Below are 21780 nucleotides of genomic sequence, written 5' to 3'. Positions count from 1 at the left end.
AGAGACACACAAAAAGGGAATTGTAGTTCACCATTATTTCCAGGGATTATAAATTACATTAAACTTGAACATACATGAATGGCTTTGGATGTCTAAAGTAGCCTTATTCCTATTTGTGAATACTTTAAATGTGTGGTGTACTTGTTTTCCAAGGTCATGTTCTACATTTTAGAAAGGTATATGTTCAATTGAGGTGTATATAGATTCTGATGTATGTTTATGACAAAATACAACCCATTGCTCATTGGCTTAACAATTAAAAATAGGATGGAAAAGAAATGTATATTATAAGACGCCAGAGAACTAAACATTAGAACTTTCTCTTATTCATTAACTTACAAGCAAACCTGGCCAAGTCACATAATATATCAGCCTCACCTATTTCCACCTTAGGAATCAAAAGAAATAAAAACAAACCTGTCTAAAGACAGTGGGCTGGTGTATGTGAATACCCATGAGACATTAACTTTAAAAGAAATACCTAAATTTGTAAAGAGATTTCTATATTTTTTCACCCCATCAATAGACTGTAAACTCATTTGACTCTCCATAAATATTCACTTATTCTGCCAAGAAGTTCCTAGCCTTCCCAGAGAAGTGAAATTGCATGTGAGCATAGAGATGGTGGTCAAAAACTTCATATGTATATCCAATGAATTAATTACATTCCTGGAAGATACCTATGAAAAATCAACCCAAAATTTTCTTTTTTTTAATTTTATTTATTTTATTTTTTTTTAAATTTTTTATTGTTGGTTGTTCAAAACATTACATAGTTCTTGACATATCATATTTCACACTTTGATTCAAGTGGGTTATGAACTCCCATTTTTACCCCATATACAGATTGCAGAATCACATCAGTTACACATCCAATGATTTACATATTGCCATACTAGTGTCTGTTGTGTTCTGCTGCCTTTCCTATCCTCTACTATCCCCCCTCCCCTCCCCTCTTCTCTCTCTACCCCCTCTACTGTCATTCATTTCTCCCCCTTGTATTATTTTTCCCTTTCCCCTCACTTCCTCTTGTATGTATCTTCTTCTCATGCTCTTCGTCCCTACTCTGTTCCCAGTTACTCTCCTTATATCAAAGAAGACATTTGGCATTTGTTTTTTAGGGATTGGCTAGCTTCACTTAGCATAATCTGCTCTAATGCCATCCATTTCCCTGTAAATTCTATGATTTTGTCATTTTTAAATGCAGAGTAATACTCCATTGTGTATAAATGCCACATTTTTTTTATCCATTCGTCTATTGAAGGGCATCTAGGTTGGTTCCACAGTCTTGCTATTGTGAATTGTGCTGCTATGAACATCGATGTAGCAGTGTCCCTGTAGCATGCTCTTTTTAGGTCTTTAGGGAATAGACCGAGAAGGGGAATAGCTGGGTCAAATGGTGGCTCCATTCCCAGCTTTCCAAGAAATCTCCATACTGCTTTCCAAATTGGCTGCACCAATTTGCAGTCCCACCAGCAATGTACAAGTGTACCCTTTTCCCCACATCCTCGCCAGCACTTGTTGTTGTTTGACTTCATAATGGCTGCCAATCTTACTGGAGTGAGATGGTATCTTAGGGTGGTTTTGATTTGCATTTCTCTGACTGCTAGAGATGGTGAGCATTTTTTCATGTACTTGTTGATTGACTGTGTGTCCTCCTCTGAGAAGTGTCTGTTCAGGTCCTTGGCCCATTTGTTGATTGGGTGAATCAACCCAAAATTTTCTATTTTCAACTTAGCATTATTATTATTACTTTCGTTTGTTTGTTTATTTTGGTGCTGGAGAATGAATCCAGAGCCTTGCCATGCCAAGCACATACTCTACCATTCAGCTATAGCCCTAATCCCTAAAATCTAGTATTATTGAGGGCAACCTATTAGCCTAAAATAAAGGCTTAGTTCAAATGTGTCAACACTGGATAAGTTAAAGGAAAGACAGGTCACAGAAATGTTTTTCAAATAGTGGTGGGATACAGTCACTGGCTATCTTGTTTCCCCTTTTGGCAATGGTAAGGTCTGGCAGGATGACTGTCAGGGTTAGAAGTGAAGTTTTCAGAATTGAATAGTGTTTTACCTGAAGAGGTAGCATCCATATTATTAGCCTCAGTCTTTAACAAAATGAATACTCTAAACTTCGCAAAGGACACCGAGGGCCCTTACTCAGTAAAAGCTGAATTCCATACAATGACCTGCTGGTCTGTGTTCAATCCTGCCCCATTGACTGATTTCCTTACTCCTCTCATCCCATTCTAGCTATATTGGCTTCCTGAAGCTCCTTGGAATTTCTCCTCAGAACTTTGCACTTGCCACTTGTTCTGCCTGGGAAGATTCCCCAGGTCTGTTCTCTCACCTCTATTAGATTGTTGCTCAAAGGTCATCTATGCAAAGGCCCTGTCTCATAATACTCCTTATGCCCTTCCCTTGCTTTCTTCCACTTGGATGCATGTTACCATAGAGCACACAAAAAATTATTTATTATTTTACTGTTTGTCTCAGTAATTGAATGTGAGTTCATAAGGGAAAATATTTCTTTTTGTCTATTGCAGAGGTTGGGAAAATTTTCCTATAAGGATAATATAATAGATATTTTAAACTTTGTGAGTCATATAATCTTTACAACAATTCATCTCCACTGATACAGAGCACTGAAGGATATAATATAAGCAAAACGGCATGAATGTACTCCAACAAAACTTTATAAAAACAGGTGGTAGTCCAGATTTTGGCCCAGGGGCTCAGATTTGATGAATCTTGGTCTATTGTGTTCACTTCTCTGTCCTTAGTGCCTACAACTGTGTCAGGTAAACAACTGGCGCTCAGTATTTGTTCTTGCTTTTGGCCTGAGCTAATAACTAAAATGGAATTCAATGTAATTTCTTAAAAATGTACAGACAAATGAGGAACTTGTAGTAATGAAGAAAACACTGTCATCACATTCATTACTACACTTTTAGACAAACATCAAATCAAAACTGTGAACTTAATTATGTCTTAAGAGTTCTTAGAACCTAGTGATATTTTTGCTGTTATTTTTGTTAATGCTTTAATAGAGTACATGCATATACAATGCTTTAATAGATTACATGCATATACACAGCTTTGTACATAGTTTGAAATCATTTTGCTCAGAAAAATTTAAAAATTCAGATGTGCAAAAAAGTGTAACCCAGCAAATGATTATTTTTCCAGAGCATAGAAATAACAACTGGTAATAATTTGCAATACTTTTTCAAGTCTTTTTTTTTTTTGGTAATAAATAAAATGTTGTAGGTTAAATGAAAATCCTTTTTGAGCACCTCTAGTCCTATTTCCCTTTCCTCTTCCTTGGGGTAATTACTGTTATGAGTTTGATGTTATCTTTCTGATCTGTGGTGTTATTCTTCTGATCTATGTAATTTGAGATATATATTACACATATCTCAATGTTAAGTTTAAACACCTGTCCTCTTTGTGTGTATGTGTAGTTCATTGTTTTCAATTGCTGTTAATGCTGAATTTCATTGTGTCTAGATAACATTTGCAAATGAAAATATTTCACAGTATAAAAACACAGAAATACAAACATTGTAAAACCATTTATCATATAATAGGGCAAAAGGATTAATTATTTTTTGAGATTGTGTACACTGAAGTCTAGTATTGCTTGTATTTTACCCAATAAAAGAATTAAAAACCAAAGGAATCAGTTTGTTTATCATTATTCTAATTTTCTCTGCTAGGAAAACCTTATCCTGTAAATGTCAATACAATTATTAACATATGGCAAGTACCGCAGTAACATAACTCACTTCCAATATTTTAATTTATTCAGCTGAATTTTACAACACAATATTGGGAATCTAATTGAAATTCTCTCTGATAGCACAATAGCAGCAAATATTTTTAAATGGAGTTTCAAATATAAACTTATAAAGTTGATATTAAATCTAGGTCTACTGATACAAAATATCAGTTTCTTAGAGCTTTGAAATAAGAATATACATTTGCAGGAATCTAGATATATGGTGACCTTACAAGTACTTCTGACATATTTCATATCATCAAGAAATGGAAGGATAAATAATGAAGAATCTTTATGAAGCATCTGCAGCCCACAAAACATTTGAAAAAGTACCATGCCATCCTATGTTGTAAATAGCTCCCACATGCTTCTAATTTTACAAGCATATATCTGGTGTCAAAGAGAAGAAACTTTTGGAACTGTTTTAGAATATCATTAGAATAAAAAATGTTTTTTTGGGGGGGTGTAAATATACTAAGCACTTATTTTCTAGCAATTTATTAAATGGGAAAGCCCACCAAATCTCATAGGATGGTACTAACTGAGTCAGGAGACAGGGCCCAGTTAGTAGATAAGGTTGTGTCTGTGCTGGTGAGGAAAAGGCTTTCAGTAGCTACACCTCTGCACCTAAGCCACAGTTGATTAGTGGGGCTGTGGTTAGTTGGCTAGGCTGGATTTCACCCAGGTAGCTGTTGGCTGATCACACTTCTTTGGAGTACAATCTGGGCAACTGTGGTAGATAACAAATACAGAAAAATCTCTGAGATTCTTAAAGAAACACTAAAATTTTCATAATTCTAATGCTAGATAATGTGCTCAAATACTATAAGTTAGTATTATAAGAATAATATTAGCAAGTATGAACACTTGTCATGTTAGTATAGGCCCTATATAGCTACTTTACATGTTATTTCCCCAATCATTGCTTTGGGCTTAGATCATGAATTACCATTAATATTATTTTGGTTGTAAAATGGAAGAGCTGAGACTCAGAAAGGCTAGATAATTTCCCAGGGTCACTGAGCCAGGGCCCACCTAGGAGTCTCTCTGACTCCAAAATCCATGCCTTTAGAGAATTTGCTTTGGTAAAGTTATACAGAGATTAACATTTTATTAATAAAGAAGTCAAGGAACCTGATCTTCAGACAAGGCACAAACCAAAGAAGCAGTGGAAGGCGCTCCTTCCATTGGCAAGATTGTTGGTTGCTCTGGCTTCACCAACACCATTCTACTTATAGCAGAGGAAGCCTCTCTGAAATTTTGCAGTTTTCTGACTAAGTCAGCTTTAGCCATGCCAAATTTAGGTATATTCTTCCTACCTAAAAAAAGAAGAAGAAGAAAATAGCCTGGCCATATGAGCCTAAATTCAGCCCTAGAATTAGTTATCCTCTCAAGTTCTTTCTTGGATACCTTAAACTCTGTCTTATTGTTTGCCTGTCTGCATGCCTGAATCTATCTCATAATTGCCCTTTTTGCTGAGCTCTAAGATATTTTAGCTCTGAGTGGTCATACAGTAAATCATCTGTTTAAATCCATTGTGTAAAGTGGATCTTCAGATCTTAAAAATGTAAGTCAGACTATTCTTCACACTTTACCCATTCACTTTCGTTTCATGTTCTTTCCCGAAAGAGGGAGGGAATGGCTCTTTCCTCTTAAAATATTTTCAGAGATTCCATTTACAAAAATCACTTTCAGTCCCACTGGTTTTCCTGCCCTATGTGTAGACTCCCAGATAACTATTCTAGGTACGCAGGAATAAAGCAGAACAGATACTGAAACACACTACCCTCACTTTAAAATAGAACATGGCTGTCTGCGTTCTAAGCCCTTTCAGCATGCATTGCATAGCTGAGAACTCATTGCATATTTACTGGTTAATTCTGAGGGTTGACCTGGCCAAGTGCATGTTTTCTTCATTATTACAAGATACAATTTGAAAAAGCTAAACTAGTAAAAAAAATCCTTCTGCTAGTGATGAAAGTTTTTGTGGTTATAGTTTTACCCTATCTATAATCAATATAACCCATATATATATCCATACGTTTTAAATTATACTTTAATAAATGTAAACAAACAGAAGGAAAAAGGAACAAAATTACAAAATATGTTACTATTGTTGAAAGTATATATATATATATATATAAAGATTCTTCATTAGATTTGTAACTTTATCATTTTGCAATAATAATAAAACAAAGTTATGATTGAAATAGTTATTCCCATATTAAGTGCCTATTTGCACTCTTGGAGTGAATTAACACTTATATTTATATGTGAAGTTTTAAAAAATATTATTTAATTGTAGATGGACATAATACCTTTATTTATATATTCATTTATTTGTGTGTGGTGCTGAGGATTGAACCCAGTGCCTCACATGTGCAAGGCAAGCTCTCTACCACTGAGCTACAACTCCAACCCCATATGTGAAATTTTTAATGTAAAAAATGAGCTTGCTTCTTGCTTATTATCATTTCTAACCTATGGTGAATTACAATAACCCTTCTTTTAGGGGACAAATTTTATCTAAACTGCTTCATAGCTTTGTTTTAATGATATTCAGTATAGAAATAAGTTTAATAGCATGTTGAAAAGACTGGAAGAAGAGATTTTGAACTAATTTCAGCAAGCTCAGAATATTCTTTATAACTTTAATTTTAAAAAGTTATAAAGAGCAAATGATGCTGTATTTTAAAATTCATCTTCAATCCCTCATTAGTAGCCAGTTTTAGCAACCTATCCTATGCATTTTTTATTAAATTTAAATTATTTCCCAATAAAATAAATGAATATGGCTTCCTGGAATTCTCAAAGATGAATCTTCTTTTGCTGGAATATAAGATTCAAAACATTCAACCAGATTTTAAAAATCCTTGGTGATAACTTTCACTGATGATATCCAGATCATCACTTATTTCCTTGATAATTATTGTAAAGCTATGAAAATATTTTATAACATTCTCTAGAGCCTTCAGATTTTGCATTTTATTTTTTTTCTGTCATTGAAAAATATATCACATTCTTTCTTCAAGTGAACATATTGATAATACCAAAAATACTGAATATATCAGACAAGTAGGCAAGTTTGTTTCTCAAACCATTTAATTTCTTTTTTAGAAAGTAAGGATAAGCCATGTTCTTAACTTGAAGGAACAATGAGTTCATTCTTTGTTCAACATTCTTGAAAAAATTTTCCACCTGATGGCATTGGAACCTCATTATGCAATAATATTTGTTGTGGCCAATTTCTCCAACTGTTTGATTTAGTGGACATTTCTTTATAGCAAGGCTTTCTTGATGAAGAAAGTTGTGTGCTACAGTCTGGGGCAAACAGATCCCTTAATGTGGGTAACTGATTCACTATGTTTTCCTATCACTGCAGCTGCACCATCAGAAGACATTACAGTATGAGAACTGAACTTCAAACCATATTTGTTGACAATGTAATCCTTCATAGTTTTCTGCAGTGCAGACCTGGTTAGAGTTGGTGGCAAAGAAGGTCAAGAAAATTAAATTCTTTAATATTGCCAAAGAATTGCCACAGGAATGTTGCCAATGCATTTATCAAGGCACAGTAAACATATTTTGCTACTTTTATTTATCTCAAGTTGCTATTAACTAGTTTTTGAGCATGTGAAGCAATGAAATATTTTCTACATATTCATTCAATATTTCTTAGCAAACTGATGTCATCGGTTACAATTGCCTCAGCAATTGTAATTGTTACTAGTCTCAGCCATCTAAAGAACTATTTCATAAGGCATCTCCAAAGCACGAATGCTTAAATATGCAGTATTGAACATTTGCCTTAATTGGTTTTTTAAAATTAATGTTCATTCTTCCAAAAACCCCTTTGGTTTTGAACCTATTTATGTTTTGTGTGTAAATGTTGCTTACAGCTTTATGGTTCAGTTGCTTCATCAGCCAGTATACAACTGCAGATAACATGCTGAGATTTAAAGCTCTACCATCAATAACTGAGCTTAGTAGCTGAGTGATTACAAGTCTCAGTAAAATTCAAACCAACTATTTCGGTCTTCATGTCTTTGGATTCACTTCTAAGACTCTCATTTAATTTACTTCTATTGTAATTTTGATGTCCAATCACCTAGTGAAATTTTTTTTTTGTCATAAGTTGGGGTTAAAAATAAATTTTCCTTCTTTACCTTGATTAAATATGTAAATAAAAAATTTAGAAAAAGTATGATCACATTCTACCAGATTCTTGCAGAGTACAGTTTACAATCTCACTTTAAAATGTCACAAGTGATGTGGTTATATGTTTGTGACTCAGAGGCAACCTGCAGCAGCCATGACCCTCCACAAAGGATGAACCATGGCCTATTCTACCAGGTAAGTCCATGATCATGGGCTGATTTATACAGAGATACCAAATTGCTAAACATAAACATATTTTCTGTACATAACACAGTCTGGTAGCAGTACTACAGTTGAACATGATTGTACTATACTGAATTGATGATTTAGAGACTCCTATCTATTTAGAGGGGATGATCCGCTCAATTCCTCTACTTCCTTTTAAATTTCTTGAAGTGGTTGGAAAATGTCTATAGTATGCTTTAAAAGAAAGCAAACACTTTCAAAAAGGTTAGCTATGAGGAAAATAGATAAGGTTGGTCCATTTTCCTCTGTCCCTTATCCCTGGTCTCCTTTGATCATCACCTAGTTCTCACAAGGATTTTGTAGGCACTGTTTCCATCGCCCCCTTTTGCCATCAGTTGACTCTTCCCATCTAATTAATGGCAGTTCAGCTCATTTGCAATATCTCTAGAAAGTGGTGATGCCGATGATTTGTAATACAATCAAAATGAAGTTATTAAGTTATAGGTTTATTTTCTAAGCCTGTCCTTTTTGACTTTTTTTAAAAGAATGTCTACAAAATTTTCAAAATCTTATCATAGGCAATAAGATGTAAGAAAGTTTTGTAGATCTGTTCATCTTCCTAATTGTAATCATGCTGAAAGGTGTGTCTCATTGTTGGAAATGATATGGCAAAGTAAAGAGAGAGAGAGAGAGAGAGAGAGAGAGAGAGAGAGAGAGAGAGAAAAGAAACAGATTGTGTTTAAGAAAACTCATTAGAGGTAATTAGATTTGAAATTGAACAGCAAAATATAAAGAAAGAATATGGAGGTACAGCATGAGGGAAATAATTAGGAATGTTATAAATCTTAAGAATAAAATATTAAAAATGGAAATCCCATCCTAATAAATGCTGTGGGGAATTCACCTATTTAATTTTTTTAGCTTCAGTTTTTCTTGTATGAGAAATTATCTAATAAAAGTATATTAGACATACTCAAGTCAAGCAATTTTGACAAAATGAAAGGAAATAGTGTACCATTTTCAATATTAAATGAGAAGCATAACTTTTAAATTAGTAATTTTATGCCATCCCTACTTTACTTTGAAAAGGATTTTATCTCCATGACAACAACTGCAAAGGAATACATCATGTTCAGTCCTTTCAGCTCCCCATGAAAAAGATGCTAAGTTCACAGTTAGTTAGCAGTATAGTATATGAAGAATTGTAACTATAACCAGAGGATTTATTGATAAAAGACACAGGTAGGACTACTTAGAAGGTAAACCATTCCCTTGACATTCCCTAGCTTAGGAAAGATACTAATTAGCATGCTTTAGAAATTTTATATCATTTAAGAAAAAAATAAATGATGGTTTATGGGATGAGTGCAGAGATATAAAATGTGAAAATTGCCAAAAGCAATAAAGATAAGAACAATTTGATTTTGACAGTATTTTATCTTGACATCATTTGTGTTATACCAATAAAACAAAGTTTTCTAAGAAGTTAGAGTTGTATTCTAGCAAAATGGATTTGTAAAGCAAATAAATGAATTCAGACAAATGGTGAATGAAAGAAATGTTCTTCTAAGATACGTGTGGTATTTATAAAACAAAAGATGTGCAGAAAGAAGGGGTAGAATGAAATGCCTACAGTTTTACCAGTATTTCAAACAATCTAACAACATTCTGAAATTGCTGTAATAGACCTTTTCTTCTCTCAATGTCTCCACTTTCTTTTAGCTTGGTTTCTCAACTTTATTTCTCTGCATTTACCTTACTGGCTTGGGCTTTCTGTTCATGAAGGGAAAAAGTAGTAGCTATAAATTTTATTGGCCTGGAAACAATGAACAATTTGAGAGCAGCATCTCCTAGAAATAGCAAAAATTTTTGTCAATCATACATAGTCTGATAACTGTTTTTCTGTGTAAGATGACTATGCAATATGCTTTTATTCCCAGTGTGACCCCTGGAGTAAGTGCTCATGTCCCTCTGCCCTTCGCATGTGTCTTCCACACAGAGAGGATGAACCCTGTTTATATTTGAGCCATGCATTTCAACCTCCTCTAGGTACATATGAGTTATTTACTATTGTTTCCTGTCATTTGCATCTTCAGTATCTCTATTTTTTTATTTCTTTGCTTTAGCTTATAAATGTTAATTCAAGTATGAAAAGAAAATCTCTTCTTTGCCTTCTCCAAAAGTGGTCGTAGGCCATCTCTCTATATATACCTGTTTCTGAGAGTAATAGAGCAAAATCTTCTGACTTTCTCCATGCATACTGTAATCCTAAGACCTGTGTAATGTCCCACTGACTCTGCACAGCACAGCCCCTCATGGAAACTAGCCTCCTTCAAGATCACCAATGGCCTTTCCTCAGGCCTCATCCTCCCTGATAATTTTAACCTCTTGCTCATCTCCCAATCCACTCCTATTCTAATTTCAAGATTCTACCTTTGAGTTCTTTTCTTTCTACAGACTGTCCTTTGGCCACCCCACCCACTCTGGTAGCTTTGATTATCATTCATAATCTAATGGCTTCCTAACAGTAAATTCTGTCCCTTTTCTTATAATTTTAACCTAGGTTTTAAGGGACTGATGCACTTTCAATTGCAGGTCCCTTTTACAACTCCAATGCTATAGACTTTTAATGGAATCATCTCCAAAAGAAAGTTTTCCTCTAGTATTCTTCACTTTGGTTAAGGGAACTATAATCATTTCAGATTTGTTATATCAGGAATCACTTTTGATACTTAAGTCCATTGGCTCCTTACCTCTGCTCTATGTTTGCTCTTCTCGATGTCTGTACCATCTGGCCACTAAGCTTGTTTTTATAAGTGTGTCTTGAATTTATCCCTTTAATTACTTATTTATCAGACTGAAAGAATAGACCTATCACCTGCTCCAACATAAAAAATACTCTCTATAAGGCTAGTATTTTCAAAGCTATTGTCATGTCTTCACTTCTGTTAAAGGCCATTGAGACTCCTGTCCTCATGATGTGGAGAATTATTTACTCCTCCTCCAGAGGAGAGGCAGTTGGTGCCAGGCTTGGTTGGTGCTGGCTGCCTTGGATGTTCACTGCTACTGGCACATTTCCCAGTGGACGACCTTAATCTACAGGGGCTGTCATCCCTGATGGAATTTATAAGGATTATCCATCTTTCACCTGGGGTGGGGTGAGTGGTGGGTGGGTATCTTGCTTGGCTCCTTGCTTCAAGGTGGGACAAACTCCATGGTGCTCCAGGGTACTTTGTGGGATTAGATGAGATTTCTTTCAAAACCATATTTTGCTCATAATTTTCTCTTCTTTCTCCCCCTCCCCTTTACTATTATACAGATTTCTTTTATAAATCACTTGTAGAAAAATCTCAAGAAATCTCTGCTTTTAGGGAAACTCAACCTAGGCCAACTTGCATGTTACCTCACACAAAACAGGCACTCAAATATTTCTTGAATAAACAAAAGGGATCTCAGATATCTCAAAGGAAAGATTTTTATTCAAATAAAATTGTTTCCCTCAATATAGGTGTTTTTGCTTATTTTTTGCCTTTTATTCTCTACTAATTAGCTCTGTCTTCTCAGTATAGAGATTTTGGCTTGATTGCATTTATAAATGCTTTTGAAGATAAACAAGAAATATAGTTGAGTCAATGCACAAAGCTATGGAATTGTTTTTGCAAAATATATGAAACACTGGGCTAAACATGGCCAGTGGAAAGTATGAAGATGTGGCCTTTAATATGAGAGAAAGAAAAGTATTATTTTCTTCAATGGTATCTCCCTCTTTTTATTATGTATTCTAGGGTTTGTTTCTTAAGGTGGCATTATTGAATAAAAGTAAAATATCATTATTTAATGCAAACAAATTATATGTATTTATTTTATTGAATTTTATGTGCATCCTAACACACTTTAAAATATTCCTTTGTCATTCTTCTTTATAATTCCATAGACACATTGTTAACATCTCTGATGTAAGCAATACAAACATCAGGCTTTGCAAATGGCCAAGCTATGTGTTTAGTGATGTTGGAACCATGAATGATACATAATATAGTGGTAACAGCATGTTTTATACTAATGTGAATTTAAAAGGCATAATGGGTGACACACTCATGCATATAAACATACGTGTAGAACATATTAAAAATGTCAAATGGATATCAAATGTATCCATAACTATTCATGACAAAAATCTAAATAAAAGTTTACTGGTTTTTAAGGAAAATGAGGAAAAGTAGTTCAAAGCTATTTTAGGAGAATTCAATAATTACTCTGAATACTATTATGCCCAGAAACTATTGATTAAATTACATCATGAAGAAGACAAATTTCCAACTTTTCTTAGAATTATTGCAGCATATTTATTTTGTAATTGTTCCTCTCCCCTGAGACTTTTAATATAATATGTTGATAAAACTAAACTGCTATAAAGTAAAACTGGCTTTTGAAATTCTGTGCTGTTACCTAAGATAACTCAAGATACTATGGAGTTTTAAAACAGTTGAGAGCTTGATTATTTATTGGAAACATAATTTGCTGACTTTCAAAGTCATTAGGCCATAAAAGTGTTTCATGTTCCAAATGCTTTGCATTTCTGAAAACTCTTATGTTTGTGTTTCACAAATTGATTAATAACTTGTGAATAATTCTTGGTATTGGCAGCCATCCACACATAGATTCACTCTCTCCCAAATGGATAAATAACTTTGTACTTGACATTTCCCATGGCAAATGCACCTAATGGTTGCTAAGGTATTCACTGTGCTGCAGACACAGTTAAGATGTGGATGCAGGCATGTCAGGAAGTGACCATTCTGGCAGAGTGCTTTCTCCGATTCCCTTTTTGTGGCTAAGTGGGTAACATTTATAAGACATTTCCACAAACACCTGTCACCAGAGTGCATTCAAAGTGCTTTTGGCTTAATTCCATAAAGGACCTGAGGGCTAAGCTATGATAAAAACAGATAAATTTAGATTAGAATTTGAAATTATTTGCCTGAAGTCATGAGTTAGTCCAGTCTCACAGATGGAAGGGAACAGGTCAGACTCGCAGCCCCAGATCCCCATTAGCCAGGCAATGATGGTTCCTAACTGCTGGTGTAGGATAAACAGGGCCTGGGGGATAGAATGTGCACTTTCCAATGTGTTGGGACCCCAAAATTATCAACTGTAACTAGTCATACTTTTCCTGTATAACATATAGTACTAAGAAAAATAAAGTTGGTTTTAAGTTAGTGCTTTGGTTAAATTCTCAATATTCTCCATTTTAAAGATATATATGAATTTTGGTATAGTACTACAAAATAGATAGTACTTCCTATTATATTGAATAAAGAGAATAAATAGCTTTGAAGCCCTAGAGAATTGCTGAATTTTTCTGGACCTCAGTTTCCTTATTTGGTGAACTGAAATGACACTATCATTTCCTTTCAGCTCAAAAATGTAACAGTTTGATGTTCCTAAAAATAGGTCCCTCCCTCTCCCAGGCCCATGTCTCTGAAGTTCAGCCTATCTGGGCCTCAGGGACTGAGTGTCTTCACTTTAAAGGAGCCCCCATGAGATGGTATGCTTCTTTCATAGCTCCAGGGGTCAGGCACATAAATAAACAAGCCATTCAGAGTCAGCATCCTCTTTGAAAAAATATGAAACATGTCCTTTTTTCTAATCCAAATAACAGAGATAATTTATAGTTACTTTATCCCAATACAAACAGGGTCATTTGGCTCTTTGTTTGAATGAATGTAAGAACTTCACCTCATTGTGGTTTTACTATCTATATGAGTATTATTGGAACAAAATCATTGGTTACTAACTTTTACTTTTTTCTACTTTCATTGACAGTCTTCCCAGTGCTTTTTTTTCTCTCTTCTGCTTTAAAGCACACTGCAGAGACCACTAATTAGAGTGAAATTCACCACAATGGACAACAGGCACACTGTCATTAGCTGCGATATTTAACTTTATCTAAGACCTGTTCACACAAAGTCTGCACTACATCTTGTACTGTCTCTTTTCCACCTGATTTTAATTAGACTAAGTGAGAAGTTGTCTCCCAACATCTTGTTCTGTTGATATATATTTCCCACCAGAAACGAAGTGAGAGGTAAAAGTAGAGAATTCTCATCCTTGTTCCTCAACTACACTCTTGCGGACATTTGCTTGACATTAATGTGTAATAGCCTCTTTCCTGCCTTCCTGTGTTACTCCATTGCTTCAACAGCTGTATCTGATCCAGCTTTGGGAGCCAGCAATCACCCAAATTCTGCTAAGGAAGCTCTGTAAATAGGAATGCAGGGATAAAAACAGATTTGGTCATTTTTATCCAGCCTCATATTTGGTTTTGTAAATCCAAGCAAGATGTTGGGGAAGTTATGTAGCTCTTGCCTAGAACCTAAACAGGGTACACAATTTCTCAGTTATCCATCTAGAAATGTTAGACAGGCTAAAAGATGATATTTCTTATAAACTCCCCAAATTCTTCCAGTGCAGCTATTCTGAGAAAATGTCATAGAAAGTCAATGAAAAAAGACGTCATCTGTATGCTAGAAAGTTTACAACGTGTGCAGGAAACATGAACCAATGGTTGTAGAATCCAGAACCTCTAAGATTTCACCTCAATATGACTATCTACAGATTATATATAATCCAAGCCAACAATGATGCTTATTTTTCTATATTTTTATTCTACTCAGGACTGGAGTTAATTTTTTTTTTTATTGGTAAAATGCCTTTTTGGTACAAGGACACCAGTCATAGCTCCAATGGGGGAGCAGAAAGTAGGGAAAATTCACTGTGCATTTTAAAGGTCAATGCTGGTTTTAATGCATAAAGAAGTTGATAACTTTATATTTCTCTCTCATTTTCTATGTAACTAATCAAACATTTCCTGAAGCTGAAATTTATTACTATTTGTGCTTTTCTATGTAAGTTTTCTCCCCACAAATCAAACCTGTGTAAGAATGTTCAATTGCAAATAATTTGTGGTTTCTATAAGACCCTGAATCTGCCTCATTGGAACTATGAGATCATATTAGGTAAAGCATATTGTTGTGAGGTTAGCCCCTTGGAATAAGCCATCCTGAAGTAAGAAGAAATGTTATTTTCTTTTTACTGTATTGTGAGGCAGGTCTGACCTGTTCTTCTGGCTTGCTGTGTTCTCTACAGCTTTCAATGAACATGGCTGGGTTACAGAGGCAGAATTTCCCTTGAAAAATATACTAAGCTCCATAAAAGCAAATCAGTCTAAGGAAAATTTTGCGTGGGTGAGTCCTGTTGTATGTGTTGATTTCAGCAGAGCAAAAATGACTTTTATGTACTTTTTTCCTATAGGGATCAATAAACCCAATAATTTTTAAAACATAATTTATGTCACTGTTTGTTTTGTCTTAGGTAAAGCATATAAACAAATTCAAAAACAAACTAATAGATGAAAACAAGGTGTTGTTTATGAAACTCCTGGTAAATTCATATATGATCAACACAATTTATTTATAAAACAAATTGAGCCCTTGGCTACTCCACAATGAGGACATCAATCTTCATCTCTTCTTTAAGGGAAAGGAAATAATCAACCATTTGTAAGCTTTTATATATGCTTAATTTTAATATCATACTGAGCCTCATGAAGTTTCTAGGGAATTAAAACATAGCATGGACATCCAGAGAAAGTAAGAATTCAGGTAAAAGTCAAATAAAATGGGTGTAGTGAAGCAATAGTGAAAACAGTGACTTCAACAAATTCTCTTGATTTATTTATTATACACTTTCTTTAATCAAGTCCTGTATAACGATGTTATATGCTTGTTTTCCCTTCAACAAACATCTGTGGGTCACTAAGCTGGTATGAAAGTAATGATATACCTCATGCCTTGGCATACTCCTTCTAACAGCCCTATTGGGTATTATTATTATTATTTCCATTTTCTAAATTGGGAAACAGGCATAGAGAGGCTGCAGAACTTATCTAAGATCACACCACTAATGAGTGGCCAAGCTGGGATTGAAATTCTGGCAGGTCTGGCCCAGAGCCTGTTCAGAGACCTCCATGGAGAGCCTCATGCTACTTGTGTTGCAGACATGCTGCTGGCCCTGTCCTGCCCATACCTCTGCAGGATCCCACCTCATCTAGGAAACAGGACCCAGTTATTTTGCCACCAAGTCTGGTTAGTGCAAAGGGATACCTCCTTCTGTTCTCTGTGCTGTTTAGAATGCAAGGGATCTTTACCCCAGAGGCAGTTTGCAGCAAGTACTTCAAGAGACTGTGAAATCAGCCCCCAAATGTTGGAAGGAGCCAGTCAAAGGAATGTTGCCTAAAGAGGGAAAAGGACTGGACCAGGCAAAGAGGAAAATTTGAGATCAGGAGTGAGGGAGACAAATGATAAGTTAAAGGAAATATAAAATAAATTTCTGTTCAGGATTACAATTAGATAATAATATAAGAATAAGGGTCATCTGGTGAAGCCACACAAATTTTTTGTGCATGACAGAAACTAGCTAACTCATTGATAAATTGTTTTCCCAGGGCCCCTAGACTGATATCTTCTAAAATTACCAAGGTAAGTTATAGACTTAATTTTGAAATTATTCAGACATGCTTTTAATGTGACTATAAAGGAAAAACCCAAGGTTATATTAAATATTTTTAATTTTCTTTTTATTCAGGGAGATTCTATTAGGAATATTAAAAAATCCTAAAAGAATCTACATCTCTAAATTTTTACCAATGCCAGTACTTTTGAGATGTTTCACATTCACATCCATGAACATGCTCAGCTACCTGAAATATTCCACTTTTTAGTAAGATACTTCTCTAGGTTTCCATCCAGTTCCTGTCCTTAACCCTCCACCAGATTATGCATTGCTGCCTCTTCCTCCTCACAATTGACCCTCTAACTTCATTATAACTGTTTTTCCAATTTTCCTTTCCAATACCTTCTCAATTATTCAATAAAGGGTTCCCTCTCAAAGGTACCAATTTCAACCACTTCTCTTATCCAACATCTTTCTGCTGACTTAGTTCCAAATTTTAGAACTGCTGAACCCTCCACAAAACTTCAAAAACTCTCTTTTTAATTTCTTACCCTTGACATGTCCTACTTCCCTCCTAGCCTACTCTTCTATCCTCATGGGCTGTACACCCTCTAGGCTTCTAGTGGGTAGAACCCCATGCTATTCTCCAACACACTCACAGCTGTAGTGTGAGGTCAATATTTAATGTTAGTTGAATTCTAAAAGTTATGTTGATCTATATAGTGTATAAGACTTAAAAATGTGCCATCTAAATGTTTCACTTGCAGGACTACAAAGAGTCAATAAAGGAAAAAGAAAAAAAAATCAACATCATATAAAATATTCAAAAAAGAAATAGGTTAAGAAACATATAAATCCCAGATATATTGTCACAAAACACTGTTGAAGAGCAGTTGTTAGAAAAACATTACTACTACATTTTATTAAAATTAATAGTTTACAAATGAAGATTTAGTGGCTTAAAAGACAACAAAAAGATATAATCAACTAAAAACTACAAACAGAATTCTGATGTTGTACTTGAGAAATATTGTATTCCTATTGTGCTCACGAAAAAAATTTACACAAAGAATTAAAGAGAAAAAAGATCATTTGTTCAGATTACTTATGTCTTAATAAAAATAATGTTAGTAATATTAACATGTTTCTATGATGTTGGTTATTTTTCAAAGTATAGAGCAGTAGCTACTCACTAAGGAAAACCAAGATATTACTGATTTGTCTAAAATTAAATGTTATCCTTAAAGACATTATATCTACAAGTAAAGTACACAGGACTTGCCACAAACTTTATACTTCATTGAAATAACCTTAATGATAGTAAATTTCTGGTCAAACACCTGTAGCCAAAATATAAGAGTCTTATTGACAGTGGTTCAATAAAAATTTTGTTTTAAATTCATAGACTTTTTTTCTAATTATTGTATCTAATTAATAATAATTAATAATAATAATTTTTTTCTAATTATTGTATTGCAATCTGCAATGAAAGGGAAAAATTATTAGTATTTGCTCTCAAAAGATATGAATGTGTATATATACATACATCCACTCATACACATATGAATCTATGTATGTGCCTAAAAGCTGAATGTCATTTACCTCTGGAATAGAGAAGAAATGGTGATAGCCTTTAGTGTCACCATTATGTTTAGGTGACCACATTTGTAAGAATACTCATTTCTTAAAGTAATTTGAGTCTCATTCCAGTAGCTTATAAAGTAGAACAAATCACTAAGCATAGTTGGAAATGATTTGTAAATGTGTATAATGTATGTCAATAATACCTGTTATAGCTACTTCCTTTGATTAATATAGCATTTGAGTGAGAACAGTAGCAATAATGACAAATTATGCCTAACAGTGACCATAAAATTCTATGATATTCTTTAGTTTTTGACACTGTTATACTTGATAGAAAAGTAATATAAATTTTTCCGGATTATACATATTTATAAATGAAGTAAATTTGCATCAAATAGTGAGTGAACTTTACAATTCAAATAATTGCCTCCATAATTATCATGAAAAATACATAAGTTTAATTCATTCTTAAACCTATCTTCTGAAATGCAAGCATTCATAGGGTACAATTTCAATTTGAAGCATATTATTTTTAAAAAGCCTCATTTGAATATATTTTCATTTCAACTAGTATCTGACATGTCTCTCATAATTATCTTACAAACCAAATTAAGAAATGTGGGTGGGGAGGAGGTAGAGTTCAAGTGCATTGTACATGATTTGATTATCGTGTCACAAGAATATCAATTGTAGAAAAGAGGGGAGGCTACACTGATTCTACACAGGGTTGTCAGGCCTGTTCTGGTAAGAATTTATTAATGATGTAAATGAAGACATAAGGTGAGCACAGAGAGCTGGGAGCTATTTCACTGGAAAACAGGATGTAAATTTTTAAACAACAACAATATTACTACAAAATAACTCCCAAGCAATAAAATGGTATTAGGGACCAAAATCCAGAAGATGAAATATAAAAACATCAAGGATCAGTTCCTACTCTGTAATTCAAAAAGCAACTATACAATATAACAGAAAGAAGGAAGATCTGATGCCAGAAGTTTTCATTAAGGCAAAAGAGAGGGACATTTAGTTGACCACATGTAGTACCAATCAATGGTTCGATGACAGGAAAAGAAGCCCTGGCTCAATCTTAGATTGGAATAGAAAATAGTACTCTGCTTCTGGTACAGGGCCTGCTTGCCACAGTTTACTCTGCTCTAAATGAAGCCACATGTGTCCAGTCCCATTCCTGACACCTTCCAGCCAGTGAGTGTTTTCTGGAAAACAGTGTCAGACTGTAAGATAGTCATGAAGCCTCATGGCAAAAGAAAGAGTTAAGAGAATTGGGATTTTATTAGTTTAAAAAATAGTAAACCTTAATAAAATATAGTTATTAGCCCTCAAATATTTGAAGGACTCTGAAGTACTTAAGGAAACAGACTTTTTACAATAGGACAGAACAGGGAATAATAAATGAGAATGACTTAAGAATGGATTTGGGGTTAATATACTGGGACACTAAAAGAAAACATAGGATTCAGAATTAGAAGTCCGAGTTTAAACAAGTCATCTAAACCCCTAAGTCACAGAATCCTCATCTCTAAGGTTACAGAAGTCCTTAACCTTAGAATAGTACCAGTTCTATTTTGCACAGACTTTTCATAAGTAGTCAAATGAGAAATCCTATACAAATGTTTTGAAATTTCAAACTGATTTGAAAATGGTAGTAACAATAGTAAGCCACAAGAAAGCCAGCTGTAGCAACACAGCAGAGCTACCTTTTTTTGGTGAATGACAAGAATGGACTAGATAGAAGGTCATTGAAATACTTCCAATTGCACTTACAATGTATTCATGTACTCTTTTACTTCAGTTAAAGGCATAATGCTTTAAAGGAAAGCAACAAAGAGTTACTAGTATCAATAATTAAATTTGGCTAAACAATGTGGTTAATAGCCACAGTTTTTATAGAATTCATGAATGGGCTGGACTTCCACTATGACATTGATTAACTTAACAGAAATTATGACCAAAGTGCTCTAGATCAAATTATGGCTACTTCATTTTACCCAAATAATTACCTTTTTACATGTGGTGCTTTACTTTTTCTGAAGTAAAACCTCTGTCAAAATCTCTAATCTTAAATTTCAGCCTTTGGGTAGTTGATACTCTCTATATGACCATCTGCTTGCTATATTTTGTATTTCTTTTAGTATGCAGAAATAACTATCCCCTGAGCTAGCAATGCCTACCAGCTGTTCCAAGTGTACTTACCCTTTGACCTTCTTTTCCAGGTGGACCTTGGGGGCCTTGCATCCCTATGGAACCCTGTAAGGGAAAGAAGACACATGTTGATACAGATTTGAGCACACCTGTCTCACAAAGAATGTTGTGAAAATTAATACACATTTCATTCATCAAAACAAAGAAAGTTTTAAGTGATTTGAGCTCTTCTAAGGTTAAATTATGCAATGTATTAATAATGATGAATTGCCTCTCACTGGCTGGTTTATCTTTGTAGCTAACTCCAGAAAAGAATAAAAGGAAGTTCCAAACCAGGCCTGAGATGGAACATTCACTCCCAGTTAAAACATCCCATACAATTGGAACTACATTTCACCAAACAACCATAAATACAAGGTAACAGTATCTGCAAGCTGGAAGAAAAAAATACCTCTTTATATATATAAACTTCATAAATAAAACATTTTTGGTGGTGGATAGTAGCTTTGTATCTTTTAAGAAAACACATGACTATGACATTTGTTTCAAACATGTCTATTTATAATATTTAACTTTTAGTATCATAGATATTTAATGTTTTCTCATAATATTGCCAAGTGATAGGAAAAATCATCTTTTTCTAGATCATAAAAAAGTCCCAGGAAATCCAAGGTGTTGGAAGTCAAATCTCTTGATTTTTAGATATTTACATTATACAGGAATCCCTACTCAATCTGAAACTCAAAATAATATTACAGTTTTTTAAATCTCCAAAAGTTATTAATGATTCTTAGTCTTTTCTTCTGCTTCCTCCTTTTGTTGACCTGCAAGTGTAATTTACATTTGGGTGATTTTAGGCTCATTTTCTTCTCAGTTCACATGTTCTCGCCATGATCTCATATGCTTGTGGGCTTCAGATTCTGTAGATCAGGAATCATTATTTTTACATTTATAGCCTCAGTTTGTCTCTGGGCTACATATAAATCCAAAGTGCAGTTGCCTGCTTGACAGATCCACGTGGCTATCTCACAGGCATCTGAAATTTAGCACATTGAACACTGAACTCAGGACCCTCCCTCCAAAGCTGAACTGTAATTCCACCATTCCCCACCTCACTAAATCCATATGACACCCTCCTAGCTCTTTCCTCCTAGATATTTAGAACTCATAGTCTATGCTCTTCTCTCTCAAACTTCCCCTTACATCTAGTTACCATGTCTGGTTGATTTTTATCTCCAAAGTATATTTGGATCCATTTCTCTCCATTCCTACTGTTTCCTCGTCACTTTTGCTTATCTGAAGAACTTTCTAACAATCTCTACATTACAGCCAAACTGGTGGTAAGGAAATAATGCTTCACCTTCCCTGATTCTCCACATGAGTTGCCTATTCCAG

At 34.4% G+C, this 21780-nt stretch overlaps 1 protein-coding gene across 6 annotated transcripts in view; it reads right to left on the bottom strand.

The window, feature by feature from the left end:
- Positions 1-21780, bottom strand: part of Col19a1 (collagen type XIX alpha 1 chain) — a 319421-nt gene that overhangs the window by 131039 nt on the left and 166602 nt on the right. For all 6 annotated transcript variants that reach the window (XM_048805612.1, XM_048805613.1, XM_048805614.1 and 3 more), the window contains one exon: positions 20437-20490. In XM_048805612.1, the coding sequence (XP_048661569.1) occupies positions 20437-20490 (54 nt within the window). The remainder of the gene's footprint in view (positions 1-20436; positions 20491-21780) is intronic.

The sequence above is a fragment of the Marmota marmota genome, unplaced genomic scaffold, assembly GCF_001458135.2.
Source record: "Marmota marmota marmota unplaced genomic scaffold, marMar, whole genome shotgun sequence".
Taxonomy (NCBI): Eukaryota; Metazoa; Chordata; class Mammalia; order Rodentia; family Sciuridae; genus Marmota; species Marmota marmota.
This window is presented reverse-complemented; position numbering and strand designations above follow the sequence as displayed.